The sequence below is a fragment of the Coenobita brevimanus genome, chromosome 16 (genome assembly GCF_032717465.1).
Source record: "Coenobita brevimanus isolate Jiangsu-jjx chromosome 16, ASM3271746v2, whole genome shotgun sequence".
Lineage (NCBI taxonomy): Eukaryota > Metazoa > Arthropoda > Malacostraca > Decapoda > Coenobitidae > Coenobita > Coenobita brevimanus.
The window spans coordinates 2,800,325-2,817,576 of record NC_136969.1 but is presented as its reverse complement, the minus strand read 5'-3'; the positions used below and the strand labels follow the sequence as shown (position 1 = coordinate 2,817,576).

The following is a 17,252-nucleotide window of genomic DNA, read 5'->3' as shown; positions in this document are numbered from 1 at the left end:
GCCAAGACCCAGGTTTTCAGCCGTGGACAGCAATCGCCTTCTGTACCCAATTTTTTGCTGCTTCCTAAATCCTGGCTTAACTCGACTCCAACTATGCTTGAAATTGCCGCTGTGAGTAGGCGCTTGTGGCTTACTAAGTGGATGGGGCGAGTGCGGTGGATGGTCGTGGCTGTGTGGATGGGGTAATCTTAGCTGGATCGGCGAGTGGACTGGATGTTGATGGGTGTCTTTTGGAGGTAAACGTGGATGGACTTCGGGATGAGGTAGATAAGTTTGGTCAGGTAGATAAGTTCTGTGCTGGGAATGATGCTGGTGATTTTGGTGATCTGTCTGTGGATGGGTTTTCGTACGAGGCACGTCAGAGGGATTGTCTGGCTGGGGTGGGTTTAGGTGAGCTCTAGCGTGAGACTTGTGAGGGTAAGCTGGAGTGTGGAGCTGATGATGATGGGTATTTGAGAGAAGGAAGTGTGGATGGTTCTCTGTTGTAAATATATAGTGTTGCCTGTACCCATTATAATTTCGCCTAGAGGAGTGTAGATCAGATGCAGACCGTATAGCGTCATTTTGGTCATCGTCTTTTCCCTCAATGTTTTGGATTCTTTGCGAGTTTGAATTTAAAGGGGAGACTGCAAGGCGTTCTAAAATCCCCTCTCTTCTCTCTTCCACCAACCTACCCTTGGAAAATTTATGTCTTCTGGTGGTGGTAGATGCACTTGAATGTTCATGACCATTTAGTAACCTCCTTCTCCCGTCGCCTGTCTTTAAATTTCCTACAGCCAAATCTCCTCGTTTTCTGACCATTCGCCATGGAACTGATACGTGCCTCTCGCTTTTATTTAGAAGGGAATGTTTTCTGTGAACTGGATCTCCCGGTTTTATTTTGGTTTCGCTCTGGCTAACCTCGTGTGATCCTCCCCCTCGCTCCTCTTTCGTTTGTATATGCCTGGCTTCACTGGCCGTCGCTGCCTCTACGCTTCTTGCTTCCTCTCGTGTACCAGCAGTTAAAAAGGGGGAGGGAGAAGTACAGTTTGGGCTGAGCTGGGACTTCTCGTTTGTTGTCCTTTGGTTAAACCTTTCTGAGAGTGACTGATTATGTTGGTCACTTCCCTCCTTTTCCAGCTTATCACTGTCATCAAGGCTTTGGGGTTTCACTGCTAAAGCCAACCTCTCCCTGCTGTTTTGTGGGAGAGGCTGGAAGGCACTGGACACTGCTTCTGTGTCTGTGTACGCTGGGTTAATATCCATTGCAGGGCGACTGATATTTTCCTGTCTAAAGTACCAACCAAACACAGGAGACGCGGTTCGTTTATGTTCCTGATCTGAGGCCGTTTGAAGAGGAGGATTTTGAGAATTTGAATGATTAGGGATTACTGGTTTCTGAATGGGAGTAAGACTGATAGAACTTTCGCTATTTTGAGATTCACCTGGGACCCGATTATCTCTCACGGATTTGTTTGTGCTGAGGATTGGATGATTTAAGGTACTCTGCTTACGACTCAGACTTAGGATTTCAGGATTATTATGCCTCTGACTAACTGCACTTGGTTTGAATAGCTTTATACCAATTGTTCTCTCAGAATATGACTGGATTTGTCTGTCTCTGCGCCTGCTTAGTGTATCTTGCAAGGTATTTCGAGACCGACCAGTGTGGAGAGAAGTTTGATGAAGCGTGGATGAAGGCAACTTGGGATCCTGGGCGCGTCTTTTATTGGACAAGTGCATCCTAGATTTCAAATGAAGGCTGTGATCAAAAATACTTATATATTTAGAATGGGACTTGGTAGAATGATGAGTTTCGTGAGAGGAGAGGACTGAAGGGGAATGGGGATAGTCGTGTGTCATTTCAGAACCAAGATTTCGTACGTGGGAGAAATCCAGGTCTTTTCTGCGAGCTGGATTTAATACCGAGGAGTTAGGATCTTGACTGTATGTGTAATCCCCTTTTTGGACTGAACTCAGCTTAGGATTTACGGCTGAATCCTGAACGTAAAAATGATCAAACTCTTCAACATCAACACTGTCAGAAGTGGAATCGCCACCATTTTCTTTTTCCATTGTAGTTTCCCTCTCTTTCCCTTCTGTCTTCCCTGTTTTTGGCATCGTTCTATCATTCTCGTCCACACTGTCTTCTTCATCTCCATCTTTCCTTTCTTCTTCATTCTTCCCTCCTTCTTCACTCCCATCTAAGTGGTCACCGGGTAAAGGTTTGCCGCGAAATTCAAACACACCTTTCTTGCTCTCTCTTGCTTGTTTCCCCTCCACAGACAATGACGTGTGTAGAATTAGTCCATCCAGGCTCTTTCCCGTGGTAGGCAAGTCAGGAAAATCGGTGTGTAGGTGTAGATAGGACGGATGTGGGTGGGGTGTGGCGGGGTTTGGGTGTAACTGAGACAGGTGTGGGCGGTGGGGTGTGGCGTGGGGTGGAGAAAGATGTGTATGGAGTGTGGCAGAAGGTGAGTGGAGTGTCGAGGGGCATGGGTGGGATGTGGGCGTGTGTGGGTGTAGCGGAGACAGGCATTTGTGAGGGTGTGGGTGTGGTGGGGAGAGTCGTGGGTGTCTTGCGGCCCTGGTTGCGGCCCTGATTGCGGCTGCGGCCAAAGATGCGGACACTGTCTGACCATCCCTCACCTGCACCTTCACCCGCCACTCACCCCTCCCGCCAGGTGGGTCCCTATCAATGGCCTGAAATGGTGAAGAAATAATAATAATAATCTATCTATCTATCTATCTATTGCCAGACGCCTCAATTATTATAATAATAATAATAATAATAATAATAATAATAACTTTATCATCATCATCATTATCATCATTTAGTCATCATATAATAATAAAAATCATCATCATCATCATCATCACCATCACCATCATCATCATCATCATCATCATCATTACAATCATCATCATTACCATCATCACCATCATCATCACCATCATCATCAACATCATCATCATTATCATCATCATTTAATCATCATCATCATCATCAGTCGTCATCTAAACCTCTTCTCCTAGCTCTGAATGAAATGAGGTAGGTTTTACAGACCAAGATAAAAACATGAAACAAGAAACTAACCGAAAATCTGCTCAGTCAAATGGGCCACGCTCTCATTCACTCTCCATTCAAGCCCCTGGAATCCTGACTCTATGTATAAGCTTCCATACACGTATTAAATCTACATGTATTTAATCTCCTGCAGGTTGAAGGCCATTTTTATATCTGACAGACCCTGAGCAAATATTTACCCACGAAAAACTTGGCAAAAAAACCCTTCACAAAATCTATATAAAACTTTTTTTTATTTTCTGATCCCTCATCTATGGCTATTTATGCACTTGACCTTGAGAGCTGTGTGTGTGTGTGTGTGTGTGTGTGTGTGTGTGTGTGTGTGTGTGTGTGTGTGTGTGTGTGTGTGTGTGTGTGTGTGTGTGTGTCCTTTTCACTGTCACTAGCTTTCATCTTTCCCACCATACCACTGTCAACTACCACTATATTCTGTTTTTTCGTGTGTTGTATCCGTCTTTCCATCTGTTTACGACCGCCATCCCCTACCGAATCATGTAATTAAACCCACCAAATCACCACGACCACCATCATTATCTACACCTGTGCTTCGTACCTTTCCCAACCTTCTCTCAGCATCAAATCACCACTACCTTCTCCTCCACTATCTCTCTGAACTACTCTCACTATCATCTATCACCGCTACGCCTTCTGTGCTTCCCTCCTACCCTCCTCTTCCCTCGCCCTTACCCTCTGCTGCGTCAGGTCTCCCGTGTGAGGGTTGATAGTGAAGATAGCTTGGTGTGTAGGTAGGTCATCCACGCCGTCACCACCCACGCTGTACACCAACCCTCCAACGTCAACGCTGTCCACGTCCTCTGCTGTCACCTGAGAAGAAAGGCATCATCATCATCATCATCACCATCATCATCATCACCATCATCATCATCATCATCATCAGTAGTAGTAGTAGCAACAGTGATTTGGTTGATTTAATATTCAGATTTTTCAGTAGGACACACACACACACACACACACACACACACACACACACACACACACACACACACACACACACACACACACACACACACACACCACTCTTCATATTCAGCCAAAAACTCCCGTGCTTCTCTCTTTCCATCTCCTCCAAACGTATATTGCACACGAAAAAAGGGATACTTTCCTAAAAAAAAGCTTGTGTCATGTTGGTCGCAGTCAGTCTAGAAATATTTATAGTCCTCTCTCTCTCTCTCTCTCTCTCTCTCTCTCTCTCTCTCTCTCTCTCTCTCTCTCTCTCTCTCTCTCTCTCTCTCTCTCTCTCTCTCTCTCTCTCTCTCTCTCTCTCTCTAAATTCGCCGTAGGATAAACAGGCTTAATTTGGCTCATGTTGGCCTTATTATGCCTTCAAGTGGTGGCACTGATATATCTTGGCGGTGGACCCTTCCTGGTTATACGAACGTCCCCCATTCCTTTCCCTATCCCACCAAAAAGAGTATAGTAAGCAGCACTGAAAATTAATCCTCAGCCTTCAGTCCACTGTGTTCCCCCCAAGTTGAAGCCGACACCACCGCTCTTGTTGCCTTTATGCTTAATGGCTACAGGCACAGTAACACAAGTATATTTTCCGGTAATAACTGATACGCCACACCAGTACTCTTATGTCCCTCCATTATTTCCTCCCTCCCTCCCTCCTTCCTTTTATTGTTGTCCTCCCTCTCTCCATCCCTCCCTCCCTCCCTCCCTCCTTCTATTGTTGTCCTCCCTCCATCCCTCCATCCCTCCCCTCACGCGCTTAGCATATTTCTTTACTTCACTAGGTTTAAGTCTGGAGATCGGGGCGGCCATAGAGAGGACTGCCACGTCTAATCTATCGTCCACAGAACCGATCACTTAAATCACATCCAGCGGCCGTGAGGATATAGAGAGGGACAGCACCGAGAAAGGGTCCTGTATGCTGTCTACGTCTGATAGGAAAAGCTTCTAAATGGGCGGGGGAAGTTATGTTTGACGCGTACTGATGAAATATCACATGATTCTGCAAAACTGACTTTTATATTCATGTTTATTAGGACGTTTTGACTTCCCTTAATTATATAATTATACCAATGAAATTTTACACCATCTTTCTGTGACCACCCTGTATGCATAATTTTTTTTTTTTTTTTTTTTTTTTTTTTTGACTCTGGGCATAGGCATCACAGCCTGCTTCCAAGGCCAAATATATACATCTATCCAGAGACTCCCTTTCTACATGGATTGAGTGAACTTCCATTTGTGTGTGTTTGCTTGTGTGTGCTTGCTTGCTTTTGCTTGCTTGTGTGTGCTTGCTTGAGTGTGCTTGCTTGTGTGTGTTTGCTTGTGTGTGCTTGCTTGTGTGTTTGTGTGTGTTTGCTTGTGTGTGTTTGCTTGTGCGTTTGCATGCGTGTGTTTGCTTGTTTGTGGTTATTTCATACACACTTTAATCTGTTTTCCTCACGTTGCTCTCATATTTCAGATTCTTAGCAGTTACTTTTGTCACTGGTGAGACATACGATCCAGGGTAATACTTCATCATATCGTGTTTAGTCCCTTAGCTATACTCCCTTTACACTAACTTGGCCCAGATTTTCGTCCTTTTGCAGCTTATTACACATAGCTCAGTGGCGGAAAAAGACGATACTACTACTCTACGTCCTTCCCCTAGCACTTCTTCATGACTAGCAGCATATTCAAGTGTTAATCAATTGCTACAACTCAGCTTTCTAGATTGAGGGATGGTGATTTTAGGCCAAGTTAGAGTGAAAAGGGTATTGACATTACTGGCGGCCCCTGCTCCCAACCACCAGGGGATACTATTAACAAAACTGATGATGGGTGGGAAGGATGTGCCGGGCCTTCGTGTGGTGAGGCAGAGGAAGGCAAGCCAGAGGAAGGCAAGGCAGAGAAAAGCAAGGCAGAGGAAGTCAAACCAGAGGAAAGCAAGGCAGAGGAAGGCAAGGCAGGGGTAAGCAAGGCAGAGGAAGGCAAGGCAACAGAAGGGAGTGATGGGAAAGACAGAGTAGGATGTATTATCGTAAAGAAAGACATACATGATTTATGGATGAGCAATGTAAAAAAAAAAATAAAATGGTGAAAAACGAGGAGGGTAAAGATAGCCAATGTTTGATCTGAGCAGGGAAGAACATGGAAGGCTGGGTAGGGTAAGGTGACGCAGGGTAGGGAAGGGCTGAGCAGGGCAGGGTAGGGTTGGGTAGGGTGGAGGTAGGAAAGGGTAGGGCAGAACTGGGGTGCGTAGAAAAGGGCTGCGCAGGGTAGGGTAGGGTAGGGAAAAACTATGTAGGGAACGGCAGAGTGAGAAGAGCAGAGCAGGGCAGAGTAGGAAAGGGAAGAGCAGAATAATGCAGGGTAGGGCAGGGCAGGGATGGGATAGAGTAGGGAGGGCAGGGAGACAGAAGGAGAGATATGAAGACAGAACAATATAAAAACAGAAAATGGTACGGAAACAAAGGCGTGAAAATGGTAAAGCAGAAGTCTGAGAACTGGACGAGAAAAGCGTATAAAAAGGAGATAGCAGAGGGGGGAGACAGACAGAGCAGGGCAGAAAAGCAGGCGGTGTAGGGCAGAGCAGGGGAGCAGGGGAGATGAGAAGTAGAGTCAGATAAATCAGGAAATTAAGTCAGTGCAAGGGAAAGGAAGCGTGTGTATGGTAGGACAGCAGAGAGCAGGCTAAAGCAGGGACAGGATAGTGTTGGCGTGAGAATCGTGGACTAAAGCAAAGAAGATTGATTCCACCTCCACATAAGCCTGTCATAAGTTAGATTTCTTTCTGTAGGAAGGACGAGAGACATATGATATTATACACTCATCTATTCTCGTCCATCCTACCCAATATGGATGGAACCTACCATCATTTTCCACTCGTAGCTAAGATTTGCGTATCGTAGGATGAACAGGGGATACGGAAAGACTGGGCCCTCTCCTCTCGTTGTCTTTCCTCCAAAAACAACTCCAAGGTAAGAAAAAGAATGAGGAAAGAAACGTGAGAATTGTTAGGGAGAGAGACTGAGACGAAGAGGAAGGGAGAAAATAGTAGCTAATAGAGGGAGGGGAAAAGTGGGAGGGAGGGAAGAGAAAGGGAGTTTGTCACGAGATTCCCGGCCATTAAGCTGGGGAGGGAGAGAGAGAGAGAGACCACAATACACACAAACACACACACAAACGAGAGAGAGAGAGAGACCAACACACACACACACACACACGAGAGAGAGAGAGAGAGAGAGAGAGAGAAAGACCACAACACAAACACACACACACACACACACACGAGAGAGAGAGAGAGAGAGAGAGAGAGAAAGACCACGACACACACACACACACACACACACGAGAGAGAGAGAGAGAAAGACAACACACACACACACACACACGAGAGAGAGAGAGAGAAAGACAACACACACACACACACACACACACACACACACACACACACGAGAGAGAGAGAGAGAAAGACAACACACACACACTCACACACACACACACACACACACACACACACACACACACACACACACACACACACACACACACACACACACACACACACACACACACACACGCACACACACACACACATACACACACTCAATCAGCGCCCAGAAAACACATGACATTTGCTCTACGTGTTCTTCCTGACCAGCAATTCTCTTTTCCTTCTTGTGACCTTCTATATCTATCAAGGAAAAATTGATAGATAGATATTTCTGTGCACGTCAGCCTCTTGGCCTTTTGGTAGCGCTGGTTTACAGACTCAATCTAAACTTCTTTCCTCACTCCACAGCTCGCCTGGACTGGGTAAGGCGCGGTTTTTCTCCAGGGAGCAGGAGGAGGAGGAGGAAGAGGAGGAAAAGGTGAAGGAGGAGGAGGAGGAAGAGCAGGAGGAGGAGGAGGAGGAGGATGTGGTTCTGATTAAAAGCACTGTGGATAGCGGTTTCTTGTCAACTGTGGTTATGCTGAAGAGATAATTTTATGCTGTGCTTTTCCACCTTACTAACCTACCGCTGATGGGAACATGTCATGGAGCAGCTGCGGCGTCCACCCGGGGGTCAAATCTCCTCATATAGCCCTGTGCCTCGCCGTGGGAAAGGACCCTGATCCCAAGCTGGCGAAGCGTTTAAAAATTCGTGTATTCTTTAGCCAAAATAAAAGGGAAAAGACGCCATTGTACTGAAATATAAATGAAATCGCGAAATCATTTGGAATCGCTCTCCTTCATAGTCATAGAGGCGACATGGAGGCGGTTTGTTTGTGGTCACCCCTTACGGGATTAAGGCGTCTGGCAGTAGATAGATAGATATTTACTTCCCCTCTGGACGCACTGTATCACGCGGCATGCAGGCTAACAACCTCTATGACCCAAATCTATTCTCCTAACGACCTTAACATACAGTAGACACAACAATACCATCCCTCGTTAGGCTAGAAAATATTGTTGTTGTTATTGTTGTCGTTGTTGTTGTTGTTGTTGTTTATCCTGTTTACCACCAATGACGTAAAAATAATTGTCAAAACTCTACCACCATTGCCATCATCAATCTCAGACACCTTCTAAATTCCTTCTCGAAATTTAGCAACGCATTTCAGTGAACTTCGCACACATGGTACTGGGATCTCTCTCTCTCTCTCTCTCTCTCTCTCTCTCTCTCTCTCTCTCTCTCTCTCTCTCTCTCTCTCTCTCTCTCTCTCTCTCTCTCTCTCTCTCTCTCTCTTACACCCGTTACACATACAAATCCCTGGACTTAACAATTACACAAATCAGAGGCGGGTGTGAGCCGGGAAGGGGTGCAGTGAAATGACGGGGTGCAGGGCGACATGGAGGCGATTTGTTTGTGGTCACCGCTTATGGGATTAAGGCGCCTGGCAATAGATAGATAGATAGATAGATATTTACCTTATATATCGTAGCGGGCAGATGTGAGCTCTCTTCCTCTAGCACCATCACATGGGCCAGGTGTTTGCGGAAGGTGGGTGGGTTATCGTTAACATCCACCACAGTCACCTGTACGATGGAGTGAGCCACGCCGCCCCCGCCCTCTCCCTTCACCACTAACTCGTGCTGGATGCGAAGGAAGGACGGATTAGTAGGGGTTGTGTGTGTGTGTGTGTGTGTGTGTGTGTGTGTGTGTGTGTGTGTGTGTGTGACAGACAGACAGACAGAACCCATCCCAATTAGCCTAACAACAGCACTGGCCAGAAACAACTCACAATTAAAAATATTACAAAATAATTCGGTGTATTTCAATTAATCTGTAAATTATGAAACAAATAATTCCGGTTATTAATTGGGTCACGTTTCACTTTGTTTAGGGAATTGGATGATGTAATTTTGGCCTGTAGTCTTGCTGGTGATACAACATTACACACACACACACACACACACACACACACACACACACACACAGAATAAAACTATGAATACACACCAACACACCCATAATAAAACTATGAATACACACACAGACACACACACACACACACACATACACACACACACACACGCACTACAACTATCGTGCAAAACCTTCTCCTCCTCATCATCATCATCATCACCATCACCATCATCCTCTTCATCCTCATCATCATCATCACCATCATCATCATCATCATCATCACCTGTTTCATATATAATAGATAAGATCCAGAGAAGTATTATCTTCCTAGTGTTCCTTCAGTGACCCTCTCTTACCCCGATAGGAAGATGGTGGAGAGGATGGCAAGAACAATGTCACCTGCAGTTGTTGTTCTGATAAGCTTACCGCAACAACAACAACAACAACAACAACTACTACTACTACTACTACTACTACTACTACTACTACTACTACTACTACTACTACTACTACTACTACTACTACTACTACTACTACTACTACTACCTCTACAACCACCACCACCATCACCACAACATCGACATCAGCAACATCTACAACTACTACAACCACTACTATTGCTGCTGCTACTACTACTACAACTACATCAACAATAACTACAACAACAACAACTACTACTACTACTGCTGGTACTACTACTACAATTACCACTACAACAATAACAACAACAACAAATACTATTATTTCTACTACTACTGCGAATACTATTACTACTACTACTGCTACTACTACCACTACTACAACAACAACAGCAATAACTGCCACTACTACTACTACTACAGCAACAACAGCAATAACTGCCACTACTACTACTACTACAGCAACAACAGCAATAACTGCCACTACTACTACTACTACAGCAACAACAGCAATAACTGCCACTACTACTACTACTACAGCAACAACAGCAATAACTGCCACTACTACTACTACTACAGCAACAACAGCAATAACTGCCACTACTACTACTACTACAGCAACAACAGCAATAACTGCCACTACTACTACTACTACTACAGCAACAACAGCAATAACTGCCACTACTACTACTACTACAGCAACAACAGCAATAACTGCCACTACTACTACTACTACAGCAACAACAGCAATAACTGCCACTACTACTACAGCAACAACAGCAATAACTGCCACTACTACTACTACTACAGCAACAACAGCAATAACTGCCACTACTACTACTACTACAGCAACAACAGCAATAACTGCCACTACTACTACTACTACAGCAACAACAGCAATAACTGCCACTACTACTACTACTACAGCAACAACAGCAATAACTGCCACTACTACTACTACTACAGCAACAACAGCAATAACTGCCACTACTACTACTACTACTACAGCAACAACAGCAATAACTGCCACTACTACTACTACTACAGCAACAACAGCAATAACTGCCACTACTACTACTACTACAGCAACAACAGCAATAACTGCCACTACTACTACTACTACAGCAACAACAGCAATAACTGCCACTACTACTACTACTACAGCAACAACAGCAATAACTGCCACTACTACTACTACTACTACAGCAACAACAGCAATAACTGCCACTACTACTACTACTACAGCAACAACAGCAATAACTGCCACTACTACTACTACTACAGCAACAACAGCAATAACTGCCACTACTACTACTACTACTACTACTACTACTATTACTTCTGCTACTACAACTACTACTACTACTATTACTACTACTACTACTACAAAATACAGAGAGTGAAGGCAAAACACACAGACACTGACCTCTCACCAAAATACCAAGCTGAAACGATCAACACAGTCCTTCACTCATTTCGAGCAAAGTAGAAAAAAAAATCTCATTCTGTCTAATTGGGAATGGCTGTGTGTGTGTGTGTGTGTGTGTGTGTGTGTGTGTGTGTGTGTGTGTGTGTGTGTGTGTGTGTGTGTGTGTGTGTGTGTGTGTGTGTGTGTGTGTGTGTGTGTGTGTGTGTGTGTGTGTGTGTCAGTGGGATTACGCGTCCCATTAGGTAGGCATTGCAGTCTATGAACAGGAGAATTTCAGTCATAATGCTTAGTGCTACGATATTCACTGTGGAGTTGGTTGTTAGAGTTGTGAGTATCATGAGAGGAGTGGTTGTGTGTAATGTGCGAGTGTGTGGTGTAGTGGTGTGATGTGTGAGAGAATGAAGTTGTGTGTGGTGGTGTGGCAGTGTGAGATGCAGCAGTGTGATGTGTTGTGAGAGAACGAAGTTGTTTGTGGTGTGGTGTGGTGTGGCAGTGTGAGATGTAGCAGTGTGATGTGTGTTAGTATGAGGCTATGTGTAGTGCAGAACCACAAAACAAGGCAGAGAACTCACAGAAAATGTCAGTAGCAACCTCACTGACTTTGCTAACAGAGACAGAATTATTATGGATGTGTGAGTGACGTGAAAGGGGCTGGTGTGGGGGACTCTGACCGTAGGCTGGATTATACACTATTATTTAACAACCACATCGATTATATACTACCCTCAACCCTCCTTACCTCTTGTCAGTTGATGGGCAAGATGTCAAGCCTGTGTGAGAGTTTTACCAGCTGGCACGTAATTTTTGAAGGGAACATCAGAAGAGAAGAAAAATTATTGGTCCAACAAATCTTTGTGTCTGGTGGTGTGCTGACGATGTGATGATGATTGTACTGATGATGATGATGATGATGATGACTACCACACAAAGCATACACGACTCTTACACACTCCTTACCTTCGTCTGCAGCTCATAGTCAAGGTGTGCCGCTAGGGTGATGAGTCCTGTGTGCTGGTGAATGGTAAACAAACCATCTTTATTTCCACCTATGATGCTGTACCTGATCGTTGCTCCTGTGACAAAAGAAGCGACTTAAGTAACATCTTGACACGAGGAGAGTGTACCTCAAGTAACACAAGTACCTTCTCCAAAACAGGAAAGAAGTAACAGTCTCAGGTAACAATACAATCAACGCTTTGCAAGGTAACAGGCAACACAATCAACCTTTGCAACTACTCAGGTAACAAGTAGCACAATATTTTCCTCCCCTGGCCATAAGAGGCAACACACACACGTAACACCTACGCTACTGGTGATAAAAAGTAGCACACTCTCAGCTCAGAAGAAACGCAACACACACCTTCCCTGTAACACGCACAAAACAATACCTTCAACACCTTTACCATGACGAGAAAAAAAAAGTAAAAAAAAGGAGGGGGGGGGAGAAAGTCAGGGGTGAGATACTGGAACATATTACGATTCTCTCTCTCTCTCTCTCTCTCTCTCTCTCTCTCTCTCTCTCTCTCTCTCACACACACACACACACACATACATCTTCATTCTCCAAAATCCTTGTGCCACGTCACACACACACACACTCTCTCTCTCTCTCTCTCTCTCTCTCTCTCTCTCTCTCTCTCTCACACACACACACACACACACACACACACACACACACAATTTTCCCTGCATCAGTAAGTACACAAATAATACCAAGTTAGGCTATATTCCTACCAAAATGACCACGAAACATACCAGTGCTTCATAATACCACTCCTATACCACTCCTTTATGGCAGTACAGGTAATTCCAGTCCTAGAGCTGGCCCGGTGTATGGTTACCTGGTATAACATGAGGGTAACGCATTGGACGGTGTGGGAGGCTGGTATTATTGCTGTTCTCTGCTGTATACCAATGCATAGGCGAAAAGCAACACTATTTCCTCTCTTTTCCCTTCAGCTTTCTTTCTTGCTTTCTCTCTCTCTCTCTTTCTTTCTTTCCGTGTGTCTGTCTTTCTCTTTCTTTCTTTTTCTTTCTTTCTTTCTTCTTCCTGTTCGTTGATTCTTTGTTCTTTCTTCTCTTTCCCTCTTTCCTTCCTTTTATTTCCTTTCTTCTGTTTGTCTCTGTCTTCCTTTCTTTCTCTCTCTCTTTCTTTCTTTGTTTCCTTTTTCTTTCTTTCTTTCTTTCTTTCTTGGTTGCTTTCTTTCTTTCATCCTTCCTCCCTTTCTTTCTTTATTCATTCACTTATATTTCAGTGGGCGGAAGGGGACAATCACTGCCATAAAAAACAACCCAAACTGAAGCAGAATTATGAAAGGAATATTGCACAGGGTCTCAGCTACCGGTGTGTTGGAGTGCCGGCGCAGTCTGCTGGTGTGGGTGTGGGAGAAGCAGATGACTTACTAATGCAGGACACTATTTTTGTCACATTCCATCGACAATTAATAGAGCCATGAAGGAGTTCAAGGATAGACGAGCGTATTTTTGTAGCTAATTATGTCTTGCGAGATGACCCCAGCCCTGTGTGTGACCTAAGATGACCCCAGCCCTGTGTGTGACCTAAGATGACCCCAGCCCAGTCTGTGACCTAAGATGACCCCAGCCCTGTCTGTGACCTAAGATGACCCCAGCCCTGTCTGTGACCTAAGATGACCCCAGCCCTGTCTGTGACCTAAGATGACCCCAGCCCTGTCTGTGACCTAAGATGACCCCAGCCCTGTCTGTGACCTAAGATGACCCCAGCCCTGTCTGTGACCTAAGATGACCCCAGCCCTGTCTGTGACCTAAGATGACCCCAGCCCTGTCTGTGACCTAAGATGACCCCAGCCCTGTCTGTGACCTAAGATGACCCCAGCCCTGTCTGTGACCTAAGATGACCCCAGCCCTGTCTGTGACCTAAGATGACCCCAGCCCTGTCTGTGACCTAAGATGACCCCAGCCCTGTCTGTGACCTAAGATGACCCCAGCCCTGTCTGTGACCTAAGATGACCCCAGCCCTGTCTGTGACCTAAGATGACCCCAGCCCTGTCTGTGACCTAAGATGACCCCAGCCCTGTCTGTGACCTAAGATGACCCCAGCCCTGTCTGTGACCTAAGATGACCCCAGCCCTGTCTGTGACCTAAGATGACCCCAGCCCTGTCTGTGACCTAAGATGACCCCAGCCCTGTCTGTGACCTAAGATGACCCCAGCCCTGTCTGTGACCTAAGATGACCCCCAGCCCTGTGTGTGACCTAAGATGGTCCCAGCCCTGTCTGTGACCTAAGATGACCCCAGCCCTGTGTGTGACCTGAGATGACCCCAGCCCTGTGTGTGACCTGAGATGACCCCAGCCCTGTGTGTGACCTGAGATGACCCCAGCCCTGTGTGTAACCTGAGATGACCTCAGCCCTGTGTGTGACCTAAGATGACCCCGGCCCTGTGTGTGACCTAAGATGACCCCGGCCCTGTTTGTGACCTGAGATGACCCCAGCCCTGTGTGTGACCAAAGAGACCCCAGCCCTGTGTGTGGCCTAAGATGACCCCAGCCCTGTGTGTGACCTAAGATGACCTCAGCCCTGTGTGTGAGTGAAAGCAGTGACAAATGACGTGATTCTTGGCACAATGGAGAACCAGACCATTAAGTCACCTGTCTCTCTTGTCACCTTGCATTACGTTTACCTCTCTGTCTGTCTGTCTGTCTGTCTCTCTCTCTCTCTCTCTCTCTCTCTCTCTCTCTCTCTCTCTCTCTCTCTCTCTCTCTCTCTCTCTCTCTCTCTCTCTCATAATAAATTCTCATTTTACATATCCAGTTTACTCTCTCGACCAGTCCTTTTGTTCTCTCTCTCTCTCTCTCTCTCTCTCTCTCTCTCTCTCTCTCTCTCTCTCTCTCTCTCTCTCTCTCTCTCTCTAACTTTGCCTATAATTGTCATCCCTTCCATCTTTAATACTGAGTTGTAACAATAAATTAACAGCAAGATATGATACTAGTCACGAAGAAGTGGTATGAAGAGGATGGAGAGCAGAAGTACTGTAATTTCCTGCCGCTGATCTACATGTAAAGAGCAAAGGGACGAAAAACTGGGCCAAGTTAAGATGAAAAGAGCATAGGTTTCTAAATTGCAAAATAACTAATAGGATGTGAAGCCTGGAAAAGAAGAATGGCTGTATTTTCCTTCCACTGTATTAAATAAATCAACATACAACAGGTCATCAGTACAGCACGATTTATTTGCAAAAGGTTATCTTCCAAAGGCACATTTTTCGAAACCACGTAACCTAGATTTTTTATTAATTTTTTTTTTTTTTTACGTGGGAGTGTCTATAGGAGGGGCACCGTCCGTTTGTCTCCCACTAACAATTTTCGGAAACGAGATGTATCATTCCCGTAGATTTTGGTGACTTTGGTGAAGCCACATCACACCAAACCACACCACATAATACCACACCATACTACCCTCCCGCACCACACCACACCACACCACACTAGCCTCTCACAGCACACCACACCACACCACACTAGCCTCTCACACCACACCACGCCATACCACACTAGCCTTTCACACCACAACATACCACACCACACTAGCCTCCCGCACAATACCATACCACACCACGCCATACCACACTACACCACGGCACACCACACCACACAATATCACCCTCCCCCTCCACACTACTCAAAGGACATTAACCAAGGGAGCCCTGAAGCTCCCGCATCTATTACTTTTGTACTTGTTCCTTGTAATCTGGCCACCTTGAGACGAAAGTTTTCAGATCTGATGAAGTACATGTATATTGTGTTGTACTGTTTTCAGATCTGATGAAGTACATGTAGACTGTGTTGTACTGTTTTCAGATCTGATGAAGTACATGTAGACTGTGTTGTACTGTTTTCAGATTTTGATGAAGTACATGTAGATTGTGTTGTACAGTGAACCCCATAGAACCTAGGGTGTTCATTGTACCCACTGTGGTGCTCGTGGCTAAGCCTGTATTGGTGGTTATACTGGATACGCCTGATTTGTTCTGTACGTACCGTCCTTGTGCGTGGCGTGGACCTGAACCACCTTGAGGGCCAACGGTGCGTCCTCAGCCAGCAGCAGGCAGTACCGGGGCTCCTCGAACTGAAGAGGCCCCCCTGAACCAGACACCAGGCGCGTGGCTGTGGCAGAGAGACTGTTATACCCAGGGATGCACAGACCACACAGACCTAAGATGACCTTTTGTGGGTGTCTGTCCCCCCACCGCCACCCACTCAACTCTCTCTCCACCCAAAGTTGGAGGGAAAATGAGAAGATGACCCAAGATGACCTTTTGTGGGTGTCTCTTCCCCCTTCCCACACCCACTCAACTCCCTCTCCAACTGAAGTGGGCGGAAAAATGAGAGGAGACCATCAGGCAACCTAGGAAAAATATCAATGAAAATGCTATAGGAAGGAATGCAGAGGAAACATACTTAACCTGTAATGGAAAGAATTTTAACATTACACTAACGCTAGGTAGTGCTATGTCCTTAATTATGTTCCTCTGCAGGCGTATCCCGTATGATCTGTAAGAGTAAAATACAATGGTATACCTTAGACATGCAATATACCCCAGTGAGTATGTTTACCTGGGGAGAAGAAGCCAAATACCCACCCAAACAACTATCTATCTATCTATCTATTGCCAGACGCCTTAATCCCGTAAGGGGTGGCCACAAACAAATCGCCCCCATGTCGCCCTGTCCCCCGCCATTTCACTACCCTGCTCTCAGCTCACACACACCCCTCCCTCATATACCTCTCCACTCCATCCCTCCATCTCATCCTTGGCCTTTCCCTACCTCTCCCCCCGCTCCACCTCACTCACATACACGCTCCTCGTTAGTCTCTCACTCTCCATCCTCTCCACATGGCCAAACCACCTCAGTGTATTTCTCCTAACGCTTCCTATCACATCCACATCCACACGTTTGTCAACAGCTTTCAATTCCTTGTTTTTAGGTTTTAGGTGAACTTCGGATTCATCTAAAATGTGAACCCAGTTGACTACAGGCTTCACCTGCCCTTC

General features: G+C 45.6%; 1 protein-coding gene across 1 annotated transcript in view; it reads right to left on the bottom strand.

Annotated features, from left to right (window-relative positions):
* LOC145390888 (putative neural-cadherin 2) overlaps nt 1–17,252 on the bottom strand; it is a 105,964-nt gene that overhangs the window by 39,761 nt on the left and 48,951 nt on the right. Inside the window, exons 2-7 of the mRNA XM_080265628.1 lie at nt 16,237–16,362; nt 12,178–12,293; nt 8,934–9,098; nt 3,755–3,892; nt 2,229–2,682; nt 901–1,319 (exon numbers count right to left, since the gene is read on the bottom strand). Coding sequence (XP_080121754.1) covers nt 901–1,319; nt 2,229–2,682; nt 3,755–3,892; nt 8,934–9,098; nt 12,178–12,293; nt 16,237–16,362 — 1,418 coding nt within the window. The remainder of the gene's footprint in view (nt 1–900; nt 1,320–2,228; nt 2,683–3,754; nt 3,893–8,933; nt 9,099–12,177; nt 12,294–16,236; nt 16,363–17,252) is intronic.